The 13,045-nt window shown below is 46.4% G+C and overlaps 1 protein-coding gene across 3 annotated transcripts in view; it reads right to left on the reverse strand.

Moving 5' to 3' along the window:
* Positions 1–3,419, reverse strand: part of LOC109983555 (rap1 GTPase-activating protein 2) — a 32,447-nt gene extending 29,028 nt beyond the window's left edge. For all 3 annotated transcript variants that reach the window (XM_020633319.2, XM_065963060.1, XM_020633318.2), the window contains exon 1: positions 3,229–3,419. In XM_020633319.2, coding sequence (XP_020488975.2) covers positions 3,229–3,272 — 44 coding nt within the window. In that variant the 5' untranslated portion in view covers positions 3,273–3,419. The remainder of the gene's footprint in view (positions 1–3,228) is intronic.
* Between the last annotated feature and the right edge of the window lie 9,626 nt (positions 3,420–13,045).

Below are 13,045 nucleotides of genomic sequence, written 5' to 3' on the forward strand. Positions count from 1 at the left end.
AAATCACAAACGTTCAAAGACCTGAAGCATCAAAGTGTCTCCTCGGAATAAACAGGCGTCTTAAGGGCCGCCACGTGAATCCACCAGAGAAAAAGAAACTATTATACTGTTTCAAACCGAGGGAACAGTAAAAGAATTGTTCAAGAGTTAGATCCGGATCACACTGATCCTTGATGATAAAAGTACAACTGGACTAGTACAGACTGTTAAAGATGACCTAATCCAGCTCTCTAATTGAGACTATGCAAAGCAGACTTTGTCCACAGGGGGCGCCAACATCCACACACCGCCAACCTTTCTAAGCGAGCTCTGGTGAAACATGGACGAAGGCTGAGGGACATCACCCATCTGTTCCTGCAAGGGGCGTTGGAGTCCCATCGATGGCGGTTTCCATGCTGGAAATGCTGTCTCAGTCTAACTTTCAGTCAACCTAACAACAGACTGAGAGCTGGAGCTGAGGCGGGCTTTAAACCTCCTGACAAACCGTTACACCGTGCCCGCCTGTCAATTAGGTCAGCTACACGCCTTATTGTGAATAACTCTTATCCTTCATCAAATCAAAACTGATGAGTCATCAAAACATTCCCCCCCCGTACAGTGTGTGTCGATCGAGACATGAGCTAATCAGACCTATTTGGTTTTTTGAACCAGGCTGTAAACATGCTCTCTGCTGTAAAAACAGGCTTTTTAGAATGGGTGTGTATTTGACTTCCTGTGCTTCTGCAGCCAGCCTCCAGTGGACACTCGAGGAACTGCAGGATTTTACATTTCATCATCGGCTTCACTTTCTAACAACACTGGAGGTTGCCGCTTGGGTGAGAAGCACTGTGACACTGTGCCTGGGTTCGGGTCCAACCTGTGGCACCATCCCCCCCCCCTCTCTCCCTGACTCTATCCTCTGTCCTATCTCTAAAATCAACCTTATTTAAAGAATTGAGGACACATTGCCAACGTATTTCTGTAATTAAGACAGTGAGCAGGAGTTTGTCTACAATTTATGCCTTGAAAAAAAACAAAATGACAGACTGCTGAGGGTCTAGGACTTTTTTTGTTGCCATGGTATCAAACAGGTATATATATATATATATATATATATATATATATATATATATATATATATATATCTCTCTCTCTCTCTCTCTCTCTCTCTCTCGATTGCTTTAAACCAGAAGTTTGAAAATCTGGTACCACAGTGTTTTGGAAAGTGAAGCATGAGCTCTGCAGCTATAAGCAAAAATATCCTCTGCTGTGCTCATAATGCATCCTGCTGATATTCGTCAACGTGTGCTGCAGATCTTTAATCACAAACCGAGAGTAAACGGGGTCAAACTGGTCTGGTGTTGTGTTCACTGACACTTGAAAAATGAGGAAGCCAGTTAAAGAAACACGGGGTCCACGTGGCCTCCGGTTCACCTCAAGAGTGTTCGTGTTGAAACGGCTGAATATAAACACACCTAAAAGCGAATCACTGACCATGTGAGCAATGATCGACAGGAGTGACCTCTGACCTCTGCTCCTGTTTGAGGCTCTCACTTCTCAGAATCATTGAGATGAGATCTAAAATTTAAAACACCTCCACAGCTGAATTCAGGTCAAACACATTAGCATTTTGTAGGGTAGTGCTGTTGCCATGGTTACCTGTGTTTTCGTGTGCTTTGCTGTGAAACAATGGTGAAACAGCAAGTCCACATTTACACAGCTGATCAGAGCACATCACAGTGACACCGGCGCCACCATAAGGTCGACATTTTAGCGGTTAAAAAAAGTTTGAAACTTTTAAATAACTTTTCCTTTGAAAGTCGTTTTTTTTTATTACGGCTACAAGAAAGTTTGAGTTCACCGTCGGTTTGTTTCTTATTCAGAATCAAAGAACATTTTCAACAACAAGCCATAAAAACAGTAAATGACTGTTTGAGCAGCAGTCACTCGGTCTGTAGGGACCTCGGCTGGAAACCAGACGGTCGCCGGTTCAAGTCTTGATGCGGACCAAAGTCTGGAGGTTAGTCTGCTGGAGAGGTGCCCAGCTTCCCTTCAACAACGTTACTTATAATATTTCTCCTCCTCCTTAACAACTGCATGTCAAAAAACTTTGAGATCATTTTGGCGAGCTGTAATGTCACAGTGATGTAGCTCAGACAAAAATAAAACAATGGTTATTGTCTTTGCAGCACAATGATGAAACTTCAACAACCAACAACATTTTTTTAAACTTCAGATTAACAGCAACACAGCAGGAAAAGTCGTCAAGCAAACCCTAAAAAAAAAGTCACATTTGAAACGGGACGTGTCTTGTTGTGGAGGCCGCCATGAAAGAGTCTTCATGGCAGACACGACATGTTTATCGTTGCCGTGGAAACACCGTATGTTACATCAAAGACCGCTGCTACTGAAAGCTGCCGTACTGTTGCTGTATGTGCTTCTGTGATAAAAACGTCATGTAGATTATACTCGGATACATTAGCTCGTCTGTAAACATATTCTCTAACTCAGGTCAGTTTCACCTGGTTGACTACGGAGGACGTTTTCATCTGGGGTGGTGGGTGGGGGAGTAGCAGAGAAAATCACTCCCACGACTCCCCGCCAGCCTCAACATCATCTTTTGTTATTGTTTTGATTGAGAGCCCCCTGGTGGTGGGATTTACACACTGTGCCTTTAAGTCTCTAATTTCTCCTCATCTTGAACCTCTGCATCTTAAAAAAAATCTTCACTGAATTGATTAAAACCTTTTGGGAGCTTTGACATCACAGTGATGTCACGTGATGTTACTACCGTGCAGCTCATACATGACATTAAACTCGTTTTGAGTTGTATGTCAACAAACCACTCAATCATTGGAATCATTTTGGCGAGATGTGATGTCACAGTAACAATGTAAATGTGTTCTTCACAGGCTCAGGTGTAGCGTGATGACTTTATGTTTCACTCCAGGTTATTGTGGACTTTTTGTAAACACTGGCGATCAACTGAGCGAGACAAGTTGTCAACCAGACCCCGTTCAGAAAACGTCATATTTTCACTACAATGCTCTTAAATTCTTCTCGTTTTAAACGACGGCATGTAAACGAACCAAGACCAAAACATTTCATAATTTGGGGGAGCTGTGATGTCACAGTGATGTCACTACAGTGAAGCTTGGACAAGAAATGAACTCAAAGACCCCGAAAGTGAGTGATGAGATCATTCAGCCGTTTACACACACACACACACACACACACACACACACTTACCATCCAAAGCCTCCGAACGACACGCTCCTCTTCCTCCTCAGCATGGTCTCTCTCTCGCCCGCTCCTCCTCTTTGTCTTCCTTTTCCTCTTATTGTGTCTGGTTTTCCTTTCTCTCGCTCTCCCTCTCTCGTCTCTTCTCCCTGTCGTTCTACCTCCTCATCTCTCCACCTATAAATACTCCCATCCCTGTCAGACACCCTCCTTTACACGCTCTCGCCGCCTCCCTCCCTCCCTCCCTCTCTCTCTCTCTCTCTCCCTCTTTGTCTACCTCGCTCGCTCGCCCTCCTCCTGCCGTTAATGTTTCCCTCTCACTCCCACTTCAATTCTCTGCACGCCGCCAGGAGAGAGAGAGAGGGCGAGAGACTTAAAGAGAGAGTGGAGACGGAGGTATCCGCGGTGTCCTCTCTCGGCCGGCGGATGAAAACTTACCATCCATAATGAATGGATGTAAATGTGCGCGTTACTTTTCTGGATGTTGTTACGTAATGGATCAGTCGGACGCTGCAGCCGAACATTTCTGTGTTTCTCTTTCTGCCTGGAGAAATATCCTCTGGCTCGATTTGATGCGTTAAAAACAAGATAACTGTCGTAACATGATTGTCCCAAAGCTTGAATGAGTGAGCTGAAACTCCTCTCGTGTTAACAGTTTATTTTAATAATTACTATTTAAAAAGTAAAGAGAAGCAAAGCCATGTGGTGCAGCGGATCACTTATCTAACAGGTCAGATTTTAAGTTCCTCTTCAGCTCAGCCAATAAACAAAAAGAGTCTGATTAATCGGCCGGCCGATATTTATTATTTATTTTCATGGTTGTAAATGTTTCAGCGCACTGTTGTTATTCTAACTAATAAAGACTTTTGCTCAACTATAAAAAAAAAGATTTGTCCCGGGCTGATGGCCTATAGAGTCTAGACCCTGGTGGTGGTGGTGGTACCCCCCCTGATGGAGTCTAGACCCTGGTGGTGGTGGTGGTGGTGGTACCCCCCCTGATGGAGACTAGACCCTGGTGGTGGTGGTGGTGGTGGTGGTGGTACCCCCCCTGATGGAGACTAGACCCTGGTGGTGGTGGTGGTACCCCCCCTGATAGAGTCTAGACCCTGGTGGTGGTGGTGGTACCCCCCCTGATGGAGTCTAGACCCTGGTGGTGGTGGTGGTACCCCCCCTGATGGAGACTAGACCCTGGTGGTGGTGGTGGTACCCCCCCTGATAGAGTCTAGACCCTGGTGGTGGTGGTGGTACCCCCCCTGATGGAGTCTAGACCCTGGTGGTGGTGGTGGTACCCCCCCTAATGGAGACTAGACCCTGGTGGTGGTGGTGGTACCCCTCCTGATGGAGACTAGACACTGGTGGTGGAGGTGGTACCCCCCCTGATGGAGACTAGACACTGGTGGTGGAGGTGGTACCCCCCCTGATGGAGACTAGACACTGGTGGTGGAGGTGGTACCCGCCCTGTTGGAGTCTAGACCCTGGTGGTGGTGGTGGTGGTACCCCCCCTGATGGAGTCTAGACCCTGGTGGTGGTATCCCCCCTGATGGAGTCTAGACCCTGGTGGTGGTGGTGGTGGTGGTACCCCCCTAAGGAGTCTAGACCCTTGTGGTGGTGGTACCCCCCCTGATGGAGTCTAGACCCTGGTGGTGGTGGTGGTACCCCCCCTGATAGAGTCTAGGCCCTGGTGGTGGTGGTGGTACCCCCCCTGATGGACTCTAGACCCTGGTGGTGGTGGTGGTACCCCCCCTGATGGACTCTAGACCTTGGTGGTGGTGGTGGTACCCCCCCTGATAGAGTCTAGACCTTGGTGGTGGTGGTGGTACCCCCCCTGATAGAGTCTAGACCTTGGTGGTGGTGGTGGTACCCCCCCTGATGGACTCTAGACCCTGGTGGTGGTGGTGTTAGAAGAATACGGGATGTGATGAGGAGTGGGTTTCTGAAGCTGGATCTTAACTCTGCTGAGCTGGACTGGGGGTGACCGGGGTGGAGGAGGGTCGCAGCGATTGCACTGAAATGACAAACTGACTGTGGAAGAGAGAGAGAACAGGTTTTAAAATGAGACCGTGGCAGGATGATTGGTCGAGAGGTGTTGGTTTATAGGGTTGGATTATTACTTAAAGAGTAAACGCCCCAGATCAGCTGATCACCAGAGCAGAGAGAGGGAGGGGCTAAGATGAAGGAATGTGTGAGAGAATATAAACACTCTTCTTGCTTGAACTTACGCTGAGCTCAGTTTAAAGGAACGCAGAAAAGCTAAAATCTTTATTTATCTATCTCTTCAAGTCGAAAGGTAGATCTAAGAAAGATATCGACCGATGTATCCTATCGGCCTCACATCGGTCGAGTCCTAGATATTTATAATCCAACTCTCCTCCTCCTCCTCAGCCCGCCATGACTCAACAGTGCATCTTAACATCAATACAAATCTTAATGACCTCCATAGGGGCACCAGATAGCATAGAGTTTACGTCGCGTACCCCATGCAGAGAGGCTATGGTCCCCGTCACAGCGGCCGTGGGTTCGGGTCCTGCCTCAGCCCTTTGCTGCATGTTTTCCCCCGCTTTCTCCCCCCAAACACTTCCTATCCATCTTCAGCTTTCCTCTTGAATAAAGGCACACAAAAAATAACCTCCATGAATCCTAATAAACACATCCTCGAGTTTCTTCACTAAAGACTCATCGCAGTGAGATAAACCTGAACTCTCTTAATTTAGAAAGTGCTTCAAACATGTGAGAGACTGTGATATAAGAAGCTGATCATTTCTATAACTGCAGTGTTTCCCAAACATGGATGACGCTCGGGCGAGCAGCCAAAGTTTATTTGTGACCATTTTGACTTATTCATAAAACTTCTGCACGCAAGAGAGAGAGTGAGAGAGGGAGAGAGAGACAGTGAGAGAGAGTGAGAGAGAGAGGGAGAAAGAGAGTGATGGAGAGAGAGAGAGAGGGAGAGAGGGAGAGAGAGAGAGGTCCGCTGTTTGTACGTCCCTCCCGTTATGCGCTGACTGAGGTCCAGCGCTCATGATAAAGCTGAAGCTTTTCTGCCTTCTTTTCAATAATTGCTTATGCTTGCCACGGATGATGTCATGCAGCCTTAGTTTAAAGAGCCCATATTCTGCCCTTTTTGGGGTTCGTATATTTAATCTATGTACCTACTAAAGTATGTTCACAATAGCTAAAGTTAGAAAAAAAGTGTCTGTTTTCATGTACTGCCGCTCCATGCACCGGCTCGCTTCTGACTCTCTCTCTAAGACTCTGAAGTGCCCACATTCAGAGTCCCCACGTGTGCCAAGTCTGATCTGATTGGTCGGCCTGTCGGCTCTGCCGTAATTGGTCAGTCGCTCAGCCGAGCGTTACATGCAGCTAATGCTGCAGCTAACAGGAGGACGTAGGAGAAGCCGCGTTTCCACGGACTTTGCCTAAACATGCACAGGACACTTGGAAAACACACTAAAGCGCATATAAAACCAGAAAAAGCATAATATGGGCCCTTTAAGATTATATTTGTGATGTGCGTCATCATCAGTTAGCCTCCTGATACGAAGGTCAGCTGTTGTTATAACGGAGTGGATCGATTCAAAGACTTTACAGCAAAAAAACAAAGCTACAGAAAACAGCTGGTGCGAGTGTGTGTGTGGATAAGAGAATAGAAGGGAATGTAAGTAAACGGTAAATGGACTTCAGCTTGTACCATCCTTTTCTAGTCTTCTGACTACTCAAAGTGCTCTTACGCCGCAGGTCACACCTACACAGTCACACACTGATGGTAGAGGCTGCTGCGTAAAGAGTCCATCAGTATTAACTCATCCATTCATACACATTAACACACCGACGATGAAGCAGCGGGATCAACCTGGGGTTAAGTGTCTTGCTCAGGGACACATTGGACATTTAGCTGCAAGAGCTTGGGATCAACCCCCTGACCTTCTGGTCGAGAGATGCGCTACTACCACTGAGCAACAGCCGCCCCAAAAGTAGGACGAGCAGATTTAAGTTGTTTGTTACACAAATAAGTTGGAGAATAAGTTGTGACACTTTACACATTGAAATGTATGTTTGAATATTTTTGGATGAAAACAGATTATTCTTGTCCGCATGCAGACGGAGGTTCGTTCTGCTTTAAACTTCAGTTTGGTATTAAGACATTTAAAGCAGCTGGACTCGTCTGTTAATACATCACTGAGCTGTGAAGGAACATGTCTGTTCACCAGAGAAAAAGAAAAGCTCATTTCATTTCTACAGTCATTGTTTTTAATTCAGTCTTTATAAAAGATATTTATGAGGCGCAGCAAATAGCTGTGACGTGTGTTTGTGTATGTGTGTGTGTGTGTGTGTGTGTGTGTGTGTGTGTGTGTGTGTGTGTGTGTGTGTGTGTGTGTGTGTGTGTGTGTGTGTGTGTGTGTGTGTGTGTGTGTGTGTATCCTCAGCTGAATACATTAACATCTAATTAGTGTTGAGGAGATAATGATGAACAGGATTAACAGAGAATGAAGTGTGAGATGTAATAATCAAATTATTCACACACAGTGAGCGCCCCCTACAGGCTGCAGAGTTAATTACAGCTACAACACAACACACATACAATCTTTAGAGTCTAACCTGCAGAGAGGCTCAAAACTCACGACTTTAAAACTGAAAACCCGGGGTACTACATATCCCACATACTACATATGTCTGCTAATATCTTCAACAACTCTTCATCACGTTCTCCTTCGATCTGCTCCGTGCAGTGCGATAGCTCTGAAGATCTTCAGACACAAACACAGTTTTGCTCTTGTTTAGTGTGTGTATATGGAGAGAAGCTATCTGCACCTTTATTCTGTAAGGAGTTGCACTCTCATGCTGACAGAGCTCAGTTCTGTCCACATACCAATATGGCCGCGCATATAGTCGCTGCGACCAGTGCTCCGACCAGAATCTGCAAATTAGTTGTTATTTGTTTGTTTGTTTTGAGTGTTTTCACTAAATACAGTCTAGCATACATATCATATAGCCGACAGGAACTCCTTAACATCGGTTCATGCAACTCTGTCAACTTTATCAACGACCTCGGTACCACTTCTGAGATCCGTAAACCAGCGGGACAAACTACCGACCCTCCGCCAACCGAGAGACCTGTTGAGCGGTGTCAATGGAGGCAAGGCCGCGGCTCTCGTGGAGGCCTCAGAAAGAAGCTACGGCGTGACCCCCATAGGAGTCCCCTTCCGAGCATATTTCTCGTTAATGTCCAATCACTGGCGAACAAAATGGACGAACTACGGCTGTGGCTCACCACCAACAAACGGATTATGGACAGCAATCTCTTGATTATTACGGAATCATGGCTAAACACCATTACACCTGGCAACGCTATAATGCTAGTGGGACGCTGTCTTCTACGGGCAGATAGAACAATAGAATCTGGTAAGACGAGGGGGGGGGGGGGGTCTATGCATCTATGTCAACAAAGAGTGGTGTACAGATTCATTCATCATTGAATGTCATTGCTCAACCTAGAATATCTCATGGTTAAATGTAGACCCTTCTATCTGCCCAGAGAATTCACAAATGCTATTGTTGTTACAGCATACATAGCCCCCGATGCTAATGCTAAGCATGCAATGAAAGAACTGTATACTGCCATTAGCAAACAACAGACCTTACACCCCGAGGCAGCCTTCATTATAGCAGGTGATTTCAATCACTCCAACTTAAAGTCTGTTTTACCTAAATTCCGCCAGCATGTCTCCTGTCCCACTAGAGGAGATAAAACACTAGACCATGTCTACACAAACATGGCTGGTGCATGTAAATCTATTCCCCTCCCCCATCTTGGTCAATCTGACCATGTCTCCCTGTTCATGTTGACCTAAATATGCCCCACTTATCACACGTGGGGAAACCACAGTGAAGACAGTTAAGGTCTGGCCAGAAGAGGCAGTGAGCAAACTGCAGCAGCGTTTTAAAGAACATGACTGGAATATGCATGCCTCTGTAGCCACCCTTGACTCCCACATAGACATCAATATATACACCTCCTCTGTTCTGGACTTCATTAAATCTAGCATAGAGAGTGTCACCACACTGAAAAGGATCACTACATTCCCTAACCAGAAGTCGTGGATGAACAAGGAGGTCCGAGTCCTGCTGAAGGCATGCGACATCGCCTTCAGATCTGGTGACCCTCGGGCCTACAACTCAGCCAGGGCTAATCTGTCGACGGGCATCTCTGAGGCCAAGCACAGTCACAAGCTGAGGATTGAGGAGCACTTTATTAACTCCGACCCCCGACGCATGTGGCAAGGCATACAGGCCATCACGGATTACAAACCCGCCAACGCCAACCCCCCCACCCAGTGACGCCTCCCTACCTGAAGAGCTCAATGTCTTCTATGAGCGCTTTGACAGGGACAACAATGAGGTGGTCATCAAGGAGGTGCTCCCTGCAGGCCACCAGCCCCTCACACTCTCCCCCGCAGAAGTGTTTGCAGCGCTGAGCAGGATTAATCCATGTAAGGCAGCTGGCCCGGATGGCGTCCCCAGACGTGTCTACAGGGCCTGTGCTGAGCAGCTGACTGAGGTCTGGACTGACATTTTCAACCTGTCACTAGCCAAAGCAGTTGTCCCGAAGTGCCTCAAATCCACCACCATCGTGCCGATGCCTAAACACTCCTCTGCCAAGAGCCTAAATGACTTCCGCCCAGTCGCACTTACCCCCATCATCATGAAGTGCTTCGAGAGGCTGGTTCTGGCTCGGATCAAAAACCATCTATCACCCTCACTAGACCCCTTTCAGTTTGCCTACCGCCAGAACAGGAGTACAGAGGATGCCATTTCCACGGCACTTCACTCCGCCCTCTCCTACCTTGACAAAAATAACTCTTATGTAAGAATACTGTTCGTTGCCTTTAGCTCAACGTTCAACACCATTGTCCCCTCCACACTGATCACCAAACTGCATGACCTGGACATCGACCCCTCCCTCCGCAATTGGATATTGGACTTCCTGACAAACAGACCGCGGTCTGTTAAGATCAACGACCACACCCACGACTGCAAAGCCATACATGGCTCAAACACCATTGTTAAGTTTGCAGACGACACAACGGTGGTTGGTCTCATCAGCGGCAACAATGAGTCAGCGTACAGAGACGAGGTCCAGCGCCAAGCTGTGTGGTGCGCCGACAACCACCTGTCCCTCAACACCATGAAGACCAAAGAGACCATCGTGGACTTCAGAAAGTCTAAAGGTGGCACACACACACCCCTCCATATCGACGGAGCGGAGGTTGAACGTGTCACCAGCTTTAAGTTTCTGGGAGTCCACATCTCCGAGGATCTCACCTGGTCCCTCAACACCTCTTCCGCGATCAAGAAGGCTCTCCAGCGCCTCTTCTTCCTGAGGAGACTAAAAAAGGCCCACCTGTCCCCACAGATCCTGACAAACTTTTACTGCAGCACCATCGAGAGCATACTTACTAACTGTGTCACTGTATGGTATGGCAACTGCTCCGTCTCTGACCAGAAGGCACTGCAGAAGGTGGTGAAAACTGCAGAACGCATCATTGGTTCCCCACTCCCTTCCATCGAGTCTGTCCATAAAAAGCGGTGCCTACGCAAGGCGCGCTGCATTGCTAAGGACAATTCCCATCCCAACCATAGACTGTTTAACTACCTCCCCTCCGGAAAGCGCTACAGGTCTCTTGGCACCAGGACCAGTAGGTTCAGAAGAAGTTTTTTCCCTCAGGCTGTCACCCTACTGAACTCCATACCCAAGTGTACTTTGCCCCACCCCCCTCCTCCTCCTCAACCACCCCCTGTGGATACTGCAATACTCCTAAATTCTTGACTGTACATTTGTACTTGACTTTACATTGATCACTGCACTTCCTATACTACTTGACTGTATATATAATATCCTATTCCACTTGATATTTATTAGCATATTGTTTATAATGTCCATACTGTAAATATTGTTCATACTGTAACTATCTTATATCCACCAATGCTGCTCTATAATATACCAGTCTTATCTGTATCCTCTGCACCAGTTTACCGTATTACCTTACTACCATATTGCACTTTATGCCTATTCATGTTTGTATTGCACCTTGTTGCTCTTTTGCACTTTTTTGGTTAGAACGGCAAAAACATTTTGTTGACTCTGTACTTGTACTCTGCACAATGACAATAAAGTTGACTCTAATCTAATCTAATCTAATAAAGATGATGAGGAACGTTGGACACTTTATCAAGAGGACACACTCTGAATTTGTGAGATGAGTTTCACAGTTTCAAACAAAGCTTCCTCCCTGAACGGAGCGAAAAAGAACGACTCAAAGACAACAACAAAACTTACATCGTCGTCATGGTAATGGCTCCAGAGCGTCTCCACACATGTGGATGAAGTGTTAAGCCGCTGACAGCCCAGGACTGATTTAACACCTGGTTATATTAATAATAATCATGTCAAAGTTATATTTACAGAGCTTTTATTTTGAAGGCACACAGAGTTGGATTTGTTTTCCTGATCTCTAACTGTGCGTGGCTGTTAGCGCCCCCTGTTGGTGAGTAAGACTCTTTTTACAATGAGGCTGATTTACAAAGAAAGACACAATAGTTCCTCCAAAGACTGAATAATGGATCATTTAAATACAAACAGCAGAGACGCACTGAGACACAGTTTACTCATTTAACCCTTTGTGTGCTTTGTGAATCAGATGGCATCTCATTAAACATTTCCCCAATAAGTTTATGTTGTCATTCTCTTCCTTCTCTACAGATGGACTAACACTTAGGTCGCGCCCCATGTATGGTGGCTGTAGTCCTCCAAGCAGGTGGCCTGGGTTCAAGTCTGATCTGTGGCTCCTTTCCTGCATGTCATTCCCCACTCTGTGTCTCGCCTCCTAGTTTCCTACTCGACCCACTGTCCTGTCGAATAAAAGAGGCTGTGTTTCTCTTCATTATTCTATAGATTTGTGAAAGTGCACAGACGTGCTGCTGAAAGATAAACAACATGAAGCTGCTGTTCTCTCTGACGACTAACAACACAAACAACAAGCAGCTCCATAAAAACACAACATGCTCCTGCTCAGACCATATGTGTCGAGCTGTTAGACACCTCGCTCCTGCCAGCAGAGAGAGAGAGAGACAGACAGACAGAGAGACAGACAGACGAAGAGACAGACAGACAGAGAGAGAGAGAGACAGGGAGAGAGAGAGAGACGTCATGTAGCTGGAGATTGGGACATTTTGTTCTGATGTTAGAGGCCGAACGGACGGAGCAGGTGGTCACATCACACTGATATAACACAAACACTGAGAGGTGAGAGACACAGCAGTAGAGATTTGGCTTCATCATCTCGACCGCCTGAAGATTTCAAACACAAACACACCTTGTTATTATAAATCAAACTAATCTGTGCAACAACAAACACTAGAAGAGATCAAAAGACCAAAGTCTGCCACTAGGGGGCGTGAATCTCTCCTCTTGACACTTCATCAAGAGGACACACGTGAGATGAGTTTCACAGTTTCGTACAAAGCTTCCTCCCTGAATGGAGCAAGAAACGACGACTCAAAGACAACAACAAAAGTCACACTGTCGTCATAGTAATGGCTCCAGAACATCTCTACACATGTTGGAAGAAGTGTGGAGCCACTGACAGCCCAGGACTGATTTAACCCCTGGTTATATTAATCATAGTCATATCAAAGTTATATTAACAGACTTTATTTACAGAGCTTTCATTTTAAAGGCACACAGAGGTGGAAGCGTTTTCCTGATCTCTGGAAAGTTTGAGTGTCACATCTCTAATAAATACTGCGACGCAGTTACCGCCAACTCTCA

Source organism: Labrus bergylta, chromosome 14 (assembly GCF_963930695.1).
Source record: "Labrus bergylta chromosome 14, fLabBer1.1, whole genome shotgun sequence".
NCBI classification, from domain to species: domain Eukaryota; kingdom Metazoa; phylum Chordata; class Actinopteri; order Labriformes; family Labridae; genus Labrus; species Labrus bergylta.